The 12,285-nt window shown below is 39.6% G+C and overlaps 1 protein-coding gene across 4 annotated transcripts in view; it reads left to right on the plus strand.

The window, feature by feature from the left end:
* Dcp1a (decapping mRNA 1A) overlaps nucleotides 1-12,285 on the plus strand; it is a 52,256-nt gene that overhangs the window by 14,853 nt on the left and 25,118 nt on the right. For all 4 annotated transcript variants that reach the window (XM_055612226.1, XM_055612227.1, XM_055612228.1 and 1 more), the window contains exon 4: nucleotides 9,956-10,022. In XM_055612226.1, coding sequence (XP_055468201.1) covers nucleotides 9,956-10,022 — 67 coding nt within the window. The remainder of the gene's footprint in view (nucleotides 1-9,955; nucleotides 10,023-12,285) is intronic.

Genomic DNA, 12,285 nt, shown 5'->3' on the forward strand with positions numbered 1-12,285 from the left:
TGGGTTTGGTTTTCCAAGACAGGGCTTCTCTGTGTAGCTTTGGCTGTCCTGGACTCGCTTTGTAGACCAGGCTGGCCTCAAACTCAGAGATCCGCCTGCCACTGCCTCCTTGAGTGCTAGACTTAAAGGTGTGCACAACCACACTCAGCTTTGGATGATCTGTTAATAAACTAGTAAGAAAATGTATAGAAAAGCAGAAATCAAGACAAAAAATAAGAGAAGTTTGTGTGTTAAACCATAATTAGAACTATATCCCAATGTTCTTGTTGTTATTGTTTCTAGGGACAGGGTTTCTCTGTGTAGCCTTGGCTGTCCTGGACTCACTTTGTAGACCAGGCTGGCCTAGAACTCACAGACATCCACCTGCCTCTGCCTCCTAGAGTGCTGGGGTTACAGGTGTGTACCACCATGCGCGGCTATCCCAACATTGTAACTGTAGATTTTTGGAAGTCTAAGAAACAGGAATTTGGACCTGTAAATGCCAGATGCCATTTCCCGCGCCTTATCTTTTCCATCCAACATTAAAATGGTAGATTGGTAGAACATAGAATAAGTAGATGGCTAGTGGGTGGTAGCCATGCCCAGCATTGTGTCACACTCATAGTCGTGTATAGCATGTCCTTTTGAAGCCCCTGCCTTGAATGTTGAGCACTGTAATAATGGTGCCCATAGTCTTATACCAAGTGAAAACTCTACTATGATTCTCGAATCATAGTATTTGGAGTTGCCCATCATTTAAGAATAAAACTTTAATAAATGGGAAGCATCAGTCATAATACTTTTGAACTTGTTTTCCTAATTCCCAAATTCAATGGCCATTTCATGAGTCTGAATTCCACTCTGAGATTACCTGGATCCTGCAGTATTTCTCTCATTTTGAGACGTTCCCCTTTTAAAGTAAGCTGAGGGGCTTGCAGAGTAGCGTTTTTTAAGTTACATGGTTCACATCTTTACCCAGTGTTCAATAAGTAGGTGACCACACATGGATTTTAGGACTGGGGCTTCTTCTCTGCCATGTTAGTGTGCTGTTCTGAGGTGACTGTTCTTTGGCCACAGGAGTAAGCTGCTGCACCACTATTGCCAGCCTTCCTTGCCGGTACACCACATCCTCTTGTCGAAGCGGTCGCAGCCTGCCAAGTGTCTCCTGTTAGAGCCAAAGGCCAGGCTGTCAGGTTTACTCCTCTCTGAAAGGAAATGATCTGTCAGTGTAGAGACGCACTTTCTTACTAGCTGGAGCAGACTACTGTTTATATAGCAAGGTTCCATTTCTGATTATTAAGTGCATTTGGTTATAGTGAAAGCCCATTTTTTTGTTTTGCTTCCTATTATAAGAAATCTTCATTTGTTTAAGTCATTTATTTATGTATGTGCATGTATGCCTGTGTGAGCTATAGGCATCATGTATGTATACATGTTCCCTCAGAAGTCAGAAGCTGTGGAGCCCCTGGAACTGGAGTTACAGGCAGGTATAAGGGTCTTGCGAACTGAATTCAAGTCCTCTGTGAGATCAGTGAACTGTCTTTATCCCTGAATCATCTCTTATATCTTTATAACTATTTCCACCGTCAGGAGTTGGTTTGTTTTTGTTTTCGAAATACTAGGAATTGAACCCAGGGAATATCCCATATCTCTAGTCCCCAGTATCCCACCCATGCTGGGCAAGTGCGCTACTGCTGAGCTGCATCCTCCAGCCTCGAAAGTCACAGTTCATGCGAGTAATGGGGCAGTTGGAGGACATCTTGCAGGGAGTCCGCTCTCTATCATTTGAGTTCCATGGATTGGAATGAGGTCATCAGGCTTGGACACAGTGCCCTTACCTACCAAGCTATCTCTCTAGCCTCCAGAAGTTTTATAACTCAACACTACCACCAGAAGCCCTCCTTTTCTACTTGGCTTTGAATTAAGAAAAGTACCAGCCTCCTCAGATCCTTCTAGAATGTGGATTTAGGTATAAATGATAAATGAATCAAAAAGACAGCATATACGTACATAAGAGGGAGTTATAGCAGCTCTAGAACTCTTGAAGGTTTTTGGCAAAGTCTCCAGATTACTTTGAATTTTCTTGATCTTGTACTGTATACAACTTTAATAAAGCTGAATAAAATTAATATCAAATTATAATAAGTAGCTTGGTCCTCATATAGGGCTCTTTTGAGAAATAGACATTTTCCCCATCAGCTTTTAAGTTTTTCTAATTTTAGATAACCCAAGAGCTTTTAATGTTGTTGTTTTCACAGTTTCCAAAGGAAAGGGCTCTCAGTTGAAAAGCAGGAGAAATACTTGATTGGGGATATTTTGCATCTTAATATTTTTTATGGAAGTACAACAGTATTACATTATGCTCATCACCTTTTCCTTGACTGCCATTATGCGTGATGACTTGGGATCCGCAGTCAAAAAATATGGTGGGCATCCACCAACTAGTTCCCTTTGGTATTGAGAAAAAAAACATTTATGGAACAGGTACAAATCATTATTTGCTGTGGCAAAATAATAGTGCATTGCCAAAAGCCTGCATCTTTTGTGAGACAGTTAATCAGAGAAGATTATTTCAGGATATCTCAGCATGAATTGTTGGCAGCATGTGTAGGCCTTTGAGTGAAGGTTCTCTTAAGAATACTTAACTTGGGTTTAGAGACAAGGTCCTCTGTGGTCTTAGCTATCTGGCAGACTTATCTGTTTTTACTCACTAGTGGCAATGACAGGCTTAGTGGCAGCTCCCTGAGCTTTCTTGCCAGTTGCATGCACTGAGCTTTTGATATGTTGGCAGACAGCACTGATTCTTGGATGCGTCTCTGAACCTCTACAGGTCTGCTTCTGGCAGAATTGAGTGTGACTCTTATCCTTTGCCCATTAAGCTATCATTCTGGCCTCCTTATCTGTGTTTCTTCTGCAAACATGCCTTTGAAAGTGTTTGGTTCTTTTTGGCAGTTTATTTGATAATGGACAAGTATAGAAGCAAATGTCTTATTTCTAAATTGCGTTGAATTTCTTAAAAGAGGAAGGGGTAACTTACCTAAGTGAAGATTTGCCTTAAGCTGACAGCTATGATGAATTTTCTTTTTTCTTTTCAATTTGAAATGATTTCCAATAGTTTAATTTGGAATTCCTGGCTCTTTAACCCACAAAGAGCTTTGTGTTACTCTCCATACCTGATGCATTACATATTTTGGGCACTTTGTCAGCACCTCAGCTCTCATGGCTGGGTCCAGATGTAGATTGTGTGGTATATGAAAATGGAATCTTCTGTATTTGGACTTTAGTGTTTTAGATGTTCGGAGCCAAGGTTGGAAAAGGGGATATTTAAAGAAAGGTGATTGCCTGTGATTGCCATATATGGAATCTTTTGAAAGCCTTATGTGATTTACTCTATCCTCGGGTGAGATTTAGCTTTTAGACCCAGTGGAGATAATGCGTAATCATTTTCTCTCCAACAAAGCTACATCTATGTTCCTACAATGGAGATGTCAAAGTTGAGTTGATTTGTTTGTTTTTTCAAGACAGCTTTTCTCTGTGTAGCCATGGCTGTCCTGGACTCTTTGTAGATCAGGCTGGCCTCCAACTCACAGATCCGCCTGCTGCCTCCCAAAGTGCCTGGGGGGTGGGTTATAGGCATGCACCACCACGCCCAGCTTAATTTGTTAATTTACATTATGTAACACATTCCAAAGTGTCGTGTTCATTGGAAGCTGTGTGCAGTATTTTGAAATTCTGTGAGTAGAAGAATTGATTTAAAAAAAAAGTGGGTCCCAGGCACGGAAAGCAGCCTCCTGTGTCTCAGTACCATAAGGATCTGTGGCCACAAAGGGGGCGGAAGGGTTAGGGCAGTTTCAGTGTCATTGAGGTTCCCATGCTAGACCATGGAACCTTGGAAACAGGGTAGGGAAAAACCCCTTTTCATGCGCTTCATTCATTGAAATGAAGCCATTTGCTTACTCAGTTTATTTGTATTTTAATTTACATAGCAGTAACAGAAAAGCCAGCTCAGCAGATTCTCAAACGTATCTGCTATGAAATCTTGCAGCAGAGTGGTCTTAATTCAGTATGCAACAAATAATTTGCCATCAGAATAACCTTTATTAATTGGCATTAGAGATTGATATATTCTAATATCTTTACAGAGCTTGTTTAATATTTGTTTAAAAGGGATTTTAAAAACTTTATTAGGAATAAGAGCTCTTTATGTGGCTCAAGTTAGCTTCAAACTTAATTTTCCTGCCTCAACTTCATGAGTGAATTATTAGGCAAATGCCATAATTACACCCAGCTTTTAATAACACTTTTATTTTATTTTTTTATAACGTATTCACTTTGTATCCAAATTGTAGCCCCCTTCCTCATTTCCTCCTGGCCCCTCCCTCCCTCTTCACCCCCATCCCTCTCCCTTAGTCCACTGAAAAAGGAAACCCTTCTCCCTTGCCACCTGACTCTAGCCTATCAAGTCTCCACAGATAATAACACATTTTTAAATTTACTTAAAATCTGTTGAGATGTACATTACATGGAAAATAATTTTTAAAGAAAAAAGTTTGATGCTAGCCTAGGGTATATAGTAAGACCCTGTCTGAAAAAATAAAATCATCACCACCACCACCACCCATTTCTGGTAATATACTGTTTATCTGCCATCATTACAGGCATAATAAAGGACATTTTTTTGTTGTCCAAAAATAAAATTTATTGAAGCCAGTATGATGATTCATACCTACTCAGTGCTTGGGAAGCAGAGGCAGGGAAATCAGAAGTTCAAGGTCAGCCTGGGATACACATCTAAACAAAAACAAATTTAGTAAATAAAAATACGGGAGAGAGAGAGAGAGAGAGAGTGTGCGTGTGTGTGTGTTGAAACAGGGCCTCATATATCAAGCAAGGCTCAAACTATGCAACTGAAAATAACCTTGAAATCCTAATCTTCCTGCCTCTACCTCTCAGTGCTGGAAGTACAGGCATTCACTGTCACACTTGGTTTGTGCAGTGTTGGGAATCAAACCTAGGACTTTTTGAATATTAGGCAAGAACCCTACCAACTGAGCTACATCATCTCTTGTTTCTTTGTAACATGGTCTTGCTGGTGTAGTTCAATCTGGCCCCAAATTTGTGATTTCCCTCACTTCAGCCTCCCAGGTGCCAGGATTACATAGTATATATGCTACCATTTCCAGCTTCATGCTATCCTTTTAATATGCAATTTTAAAATAACTTTTTCTTTGTGTTTCTCTAGTCTTTAAGTGTAATTGAAATTCAGTACTTTGATAGGAGGTTGGGGGATAGCACACATCTTTAATCCCAGCACTCTGGAAGCAGAGGCAGGTGGATCTCTGAGTTCAAGGCCAGCCTGCTCTACAGAGTGAGTTCTAGCATAGCCAGGGCTACACAGAGGAAAGCCTGTCACTATGTACAGAAACCCTGCTATAAAAAAGTTTTAAGGGTCTGGCTCAACCAAGTCCCTGTAAGTTGTCCTTTGGCCTCTATACATGCTTTGACACAGACATAAGTAAATGTAAAATAATAATAATAATAATAATAATAATAATAATAATAATAATAATAATAATAATAAATCAAAATAAAATTCTTTAGTTGTGTGTTACTTTTAATGCAGTGAGATTTAGATGCCAGGTGTGGGGTGGCAAGGCATAGGCTCTAGAAATGCACCCAGCCTGGGTTATAGTCCTGAAACTAATCTTTTTCTCTAGTTTATTAGCAAGCCACCTAGTTGTCTTTACTTCTGTTTTCCAACCATAAAAATGCATAACACAACTTGGAACAATCAAGCAAATGATCTGTCTCTTCCTTGATAAATACAACTATAAGCCAAGGAGATACTACAAAGCAGTCAAGAATTCTGAAGACTAGACAGAGGAAGGTGATGGCGAGTGTGACAGACATGCAGACCAAGCCAGCAGGAGGATGTCTCACTGTCTTAACCTGATGCAAGCCTTCTTAGCAACAGAAGGTAGCCCTCTCATAGATTGCATGGGACTTGTGCCAACAATACTAGGTAGGCGAGCCAAGCAAACCTGGCAGGAATTGATTGGAAGCTCTGCTAATATCAGCTGACTGCCGGGGCGGTGCTCTCCCTCCCTCCAAGAAGAAATCAAGGTGGGAGTGACAGGGGGCTTATGTCTCCAGTCTGGCCTAGGAGATTGTTTTTAAGACACCTCAGGGGGCGGGGTAAATGCCTGCCTTTCTGTGTGGCACTGGCTAAGAACCCGCCGAATTCTGCATTCCTACTGCAAGAAATTACAAACAGCCATGTGTGCTGGCACATGTGTATGAGCCTAGCACTTGGGAAATAGAGGTTGGAGAATTAGTAGTTCAAGGCCAGCCTCAGTTACGAAAAACCATATCTAAAGTTTAAAAAATAAAAAAAAAGGAAGAAGAAAAATTCAAAATTAACTCAAAGCATACAAAAGGGAGCAATTTGTAAAGATGAGAGCACAAATCAGTGTAACTGGAGAAAGCGAAGAAAAATCAGTGAAAAATATCTTGTTCTAAAAGAAAAGGCAATACAATCGATAAAATGTTTAACGGAACTGACAAGAATACAGGCACAAGAGTTGGGCGTAGTACCACATGCATATAATTCCTGCAGTGGAGATACTGAGGCAGGAGGATCATGAGTTCTACGTAGCATAAGCTGCAGAGTGAGGGCCAGTCTCAAAGAACAAAAGCAAATTTGTCTCTATTAGGGGAAAGTAGATATTGCAAATCCCGCAGCTGTTAAGATATACGAGATTTTATGAACAACTACATTCATAAACTTTTGGTGATTTAGAAGAAATGGAATAACTACTTAAAACTCACAAGTGATAACACTCAACCAAGATAAAATAAATAGCATGAATACTGTTGAACCATATTAAAGAAATTTAATTTGTAACTTACAGGTTCCTGAAAAAAATCCAGGTTCAGCTTATTTTACCAGAGAATTCAAAAGAATTAACACTAATGTTAGTGTCTTCTAAAGAGAAGGAAACAAAAGAATACTTCTCAAGTTTTTTTTGTAAGGCCACTATAACCCTAATACCAAAACAAAGACAAAGAAAACTACCAGCCCATTGTCTTTTTTGTTGTTGTTTTGTTTTGTTTTTTTGTTGTTTTTTTTTTTTGTTTTTTAATAAACATAGACTCAAAAATCCTCTACTAGCTACTAACATACCTTTTATGTTATGTTCCTTAATACATGAAAAAGTATACTCAGTGCCCAGGGGGCTCTATTCCAGAGACAGAAGGTTAATTCACAGATGGGGTCTACCAAGGCAGTAAACTAAAGAAGTAAATAGCATATGGTTTTGTTGGTTTATTTTTTGAGGCAGGGTCCTGCAGCTAGGCAGGTGCTCTACAATTTAGCAGTGTGCCCAGTTCTCATGATGACTTGTGAGGAAAAAAAAAATTTTTGTTTTTTTGTTTTGTTTTTCAAGACACAGTTTCTCTGTAGCCTTGGCTGTCTTGAACTTGCTTTTTGTAAACCAAAGCTGGCCTCAAACTCACATTGATCCACCTGCCTTTGCCTCCACCACCCTGAGTGCTGGGATTAAAGGCATGGGCCACGATGCCCCGGCTGAAGAAAAAATTTTTAAAGACTGTTCAACAAAATCCATTGTCCATTTCTTATAAAAACTCAAATTATGAATAGAAGTGAACTAGTACCTTGGTGAAGCATACCTACAAAAACTTAAGCTAATGATTTTTGTGTATGTGGTAAAGAACTGAATACTTTTCCCCTGAGACCAAGAGCCAAGCAGTGATGTGGGTTTCATCACTTCTGTTCAGATTATCACTGAAACTGTAACCACTATGATGAGCCAAGAAAGAAAATACCTATAGGAACTCAATCTGTCCCTGATCAAATGATATCATTGTATATATATGCCTCTTAGAGCTGACAAGGAGTTTGGTAGAGTCTCAGGATACAAGATCAACACACAAGAATCAATTGTAGGGTTGGGACTGTAGTACAGTTAAAGTGCAAGGCTCTGGATTCAGTCCCCCGTACCACAGAAAATAAATTTATTGCCTTAATCTGAGTTTGGTGGCACACACCTGCAGAGAAAGGATCAAGAGTTTGAAGTCAGCCTGAGCCACATTGGAAGATATTCTCTCAAAAACACCAAAACAAGAGCAAAGCCCTGTCTCAAAAATAAAACTTTAGGAAAAAATCTCCCATACAGGTATTAGGAGTTAGGCTTTAACAAAGATTCCCCCCCCCCCCCCCCCCATGAAAAGCTCTGGAAACTAAAACAGTCATTGTAGTAGTTTGAAAGAAAATGGCCCCCGTAGGCTCACAGGGAGTATCACTATTAGTAGTGTGGCTTGGTTGGAGGAAGTGTCACTGCCGCTGGGCTTTCAGATCTCAGATATCCAAGCCAGGCCAATTGCTTACAGTCTCTTCCTGCTGCCTGCCGATCTAGATGTAGAACTCTCAGCTCCTTCTCCAGCGCCATGTCTGTGTGCATGCCACCATGCTTTCTAGTATAATGGACTAAACCTCTGAACTGTAAGCTAGCCCCAGTTAAATGTTTTCCTTTTTAAGAGTTGCCTTGGTCATGATGTCACTTCACATCAATAGAAACCCTAACTAAGACAGTCTTAAAGTACAAGACAACTCTACTCTTATTAAGGCCTGTTTTATAACTGTTCTAATCAAGACATTGTAGGAATAGAGAAATAAATGAAAATGAATAAAAGAATTCAGAAGCAGATGCATACAGAAAGGTTCCACTGCTGTCTACAAAGATAGAAAAGCTTCCTGGCTATTGTTTCTGAGGAAAAGGCGGGCCATATTAGATGATGTGATGGTTAGTACTCTGTCAGCCTGACGGGACATGAAGTCACCTAGAAGACAAACCTCTGGGCATGCCCATGAGGAATCTACACTAGCTTAATAGGTTTGGAAAGACTCACCCTAACCTCCAGACATACAAAAATAGATGCTCAGCAGCAGTCAGCAGCATTCTGCTTCCTGACTGGGCACAGTGAGAACAGCTCCCTCGAACTCCTGTCCCAGTGAAAGTCTTTAATTGTGTGGATTACCATTTTGGGAATAAGAAAAGGTAGCAAGCCGGGGCATAGTGGCACAGGCCTGTAATCCCAGCACTTGGGGAGGCAGAGGCAGGTGGATCTCTGAGTTAGAGGACAACCTAGTCTACAAATCAAGTCCAGGACAGCCAAGACTACACAGAGAAACCCTGTCTTAAAAAAGCCAAAGAAAGAAAGAAAAAGAGAAAAAAAAAAAAAAAGGTGGCAAACAAGTGTGACTTGACTGATGGCCTGTATAAACAGCTTATCAGTTGACATCGTGTGTAAACAGTTATTTTTAAACTTTCTTTTAAAACTTTTTGTAGTTTAATTTTATTCTATTTAAGATTCAAGAAACAAATTCTGTTCCTAGCCAGTGAGCTTCGTTTCCAGTTGTTAAGACTATTTGCATTTTCTTGTTAATTTGGAATCATCATCAATAATGATTATTAGTTTAATTGGCAGATTTTCTTTTAATATGTAAGTGTGCATCTGATAGTTAATGGCAGATTGAGTTTTAAAACTCTGTGTGTGTGCGTGTGTGCATGCGTGCATGTGTGGGTGTGTATTTTAACTGGGGATGACACCAGCACCCTAAGCTATATCCCCAACTGACTATTAATTTTATTTTGAGACAGCCTTCCTTAGTTGCCCAGGGTGGCCCTGAGCTCGAACTCCTCCTGTGTCAGCCTCCAGTGCAGCAGGGATTCTAGATGTGTTAACAAGCCTCACCTGGTTTTTGTTATTAATGTCTTGAGTGTTTTACCTGATTTTAATGGGCCTTTGGGGGAAGGCTCTGTTTCATTTTATTCCTTTTTCTTTAGAGTGATTACAATCATTTGAGGATCTGATGGCCAATCCAGTATTAAATTGTTCATGAACTCAAACTTGAAAACTTAATGCTTATCTTTTTTTTTTTCCTTTGTTTTTCAAGTGTCAATATACAGTATCTGGTTTTATGACAAGAATGACTGTCACCGCATAGCAAAACTCATGGCTGAGTAAGTATTTATATTATTCCATAGATAATGAGAGGTGAAACATTACTCCGATCCCAGCTTCTCTTCAGTTACTAACGTCTCCTCGTTAATGTAGCCCTCTTAATTTTCTTTTTATTTCCAAAAGTTTGACAAAGGCAGAATTTCTTTTCTTTTCTTTTTTTTTTTTTTTTCTTTTTTTCTTTTTTTTTCTAAAATTACCTACTGGTCCAGATCCTTTTTAATTTATGTATGTGTATACATTAGATTGATGTGTGTGATTGTTATTTACAAATATAAGAACATCTGCTTGATGAGCTAATGTCAACAACATCTTTTTAGGTTATTGAATTTTCCTTTGTAGCACTACTTCTGCCAAATCAAAGTTCTGTTACTCTCTCTCCTCAAGGTTTGTATCTATGTGTTTGGAAGAAAATAATCCTAATTCTTTAGCTGTAAGGTTTTTTATTGTTTAATTCTTTTTTATTTTTTATTATTATTAATTATACTTTATTCACTTTGTACCCCCCCATAAATCCCCTCCCTCCTCTCCTCCCAGTCCCACTCTCCCTCCCTCTTCTCCATGCATGCCCCTCCACAAGTCCACTGATAGGGTAGGTCTTCCTCTCCTTCCTTCTGATCCTAGTCTATCAGTTCTCATCAGGATAACTGTAAGTTGTAATTAAACATCTTGAAAGTATAATAGTTTACACAGTAATTTCAGTTGTGAGTATGCTTACATGTCTTTAGAGGGTACACAAACAAAGGCCAAGTTATAACCCCGGACTACTGGTGTGTCCTGGCTGATTATCTACTTACTGTTCAGTCCTCTGCTGAACAAGCAAACTCTGACTGTGAGCTTACAAGGCAGACCTGTTGTATTTACTACTAGTTGTACCTTACAGGGCTTTGCTTCCTGTAAGCTAACAGTCAGTCTTACTAGAGAAAATATTGGCTTTCTGAAGCAATATTTGTGAAGTTATACTACTTTACAACAGTGTACTCATTTAGTTTATAAAGATAAAGGTTTGTGCTGCTCATGGTTATAGATATGGTATAGCTAGAAGAGGTTCTGGGGTATGGGCTGACATGCACAGGACCTTGCTGCATTGTACTAGTGGGCCACATCACATGAGATAACAAAGTGCCAGCTCTGAGAGTCTATCTTACAAAGCCACCAGTACCATTCTAGGGCCCCTGCCTCATGACCTCAACCAAGGCATTTATTTGATACTTGCTTCTTCGTTTTGTTTTGAAAGAGGCAGATGTTTAGGAGACAAGTATTTAAACTTTGGAATATATCGATAGATTGATATTTCCTTCTTCTGCCAAATTAGAGCATTTTAGGCCTGTATGAGAGAATCTGTCTGTTTGAGCCCTGACAACTACTGAGGGAAAATCATCTTAAAGTTTTTTTCTGAGAGCCTTGGTGGCACTCCAGATACTAAACTTCAGTAGCTATTAGAGCTAAAGATTGAAGGCCCATCTGAAAAGACTGTTAATCCCTGAAATAGATGTGGAAATGGCAATTGAAGGAAGTCATAGAAGTGATTACAGATATCTGTAATCTCAGTGCTTAGGTGCTAAGGTAAAAGAATTGTGAGTTCAAGATCAGCCTTCGTGACATAGCACATTTTCGACTACATAAGAAGGGAGACCTGTGTCCCAAAAAAGTGATTAAAGGGTGCCCAGCTGTTAATGTGGTTGACCTATATATATCTGAAGAGAATGCCTCACAAATGTTGCCACTAGCTTCGGGATTAATGACTGTTCAGCAAAGATGAAGAAAAATAAAAAAGGAAAAACCCATCTTTCATTATTATATATCTGCCTGCATATACCTCTGTCCTTTATGTAACTCAGAGTATCACCCCACTAACGAACAGTGCTGTGAAAACTGTGCTTAAAGCTGAGAAGCCATGTAGGAAATTGACTGCCTAAACTTGTACTCGATCTAAAATGTGGATCTTCACTTTGGTCAATGACAGTATTCTAAACTTAACATACAAACTTAGAGAGCTTGGGAAGGGTACATGTTTTGAGGGTTTGAGAAGGTGCCTTAGGTACTTTCAGTTGTTATAAAGAAACACCATGACCAAGGCAACTTACAAAAGAAAAAGTTTATTGGTGCTTAAGTTTCTGAGGCTGAGTCCATGACAGTTATGGTGGGGGAGCATGGTGGCAGACAGACATCATGCTGGAGCAATAACTTCCAGCAAGGCCACACCTCCCAGTAGGGCCACTCCCTATTGATCTATTGGGACCTTTTTCTTTTCTTTTTCTTTTT

This window comes from Psammomys obesus, unplaced genomic scaffold (genome assembly GCF_907164565.1).
Source record: "Psammomys obesus unplaced genomic scaffold, mPsaObe1.curated_primary_1811, whole genome shotgun sequence".
NCBI classification, from domain to species: Eukaryota; Metazoa; Chordata; class Mammalia; order Rodentia; family Muridae; genus Psammomys; species Psammomys obesus.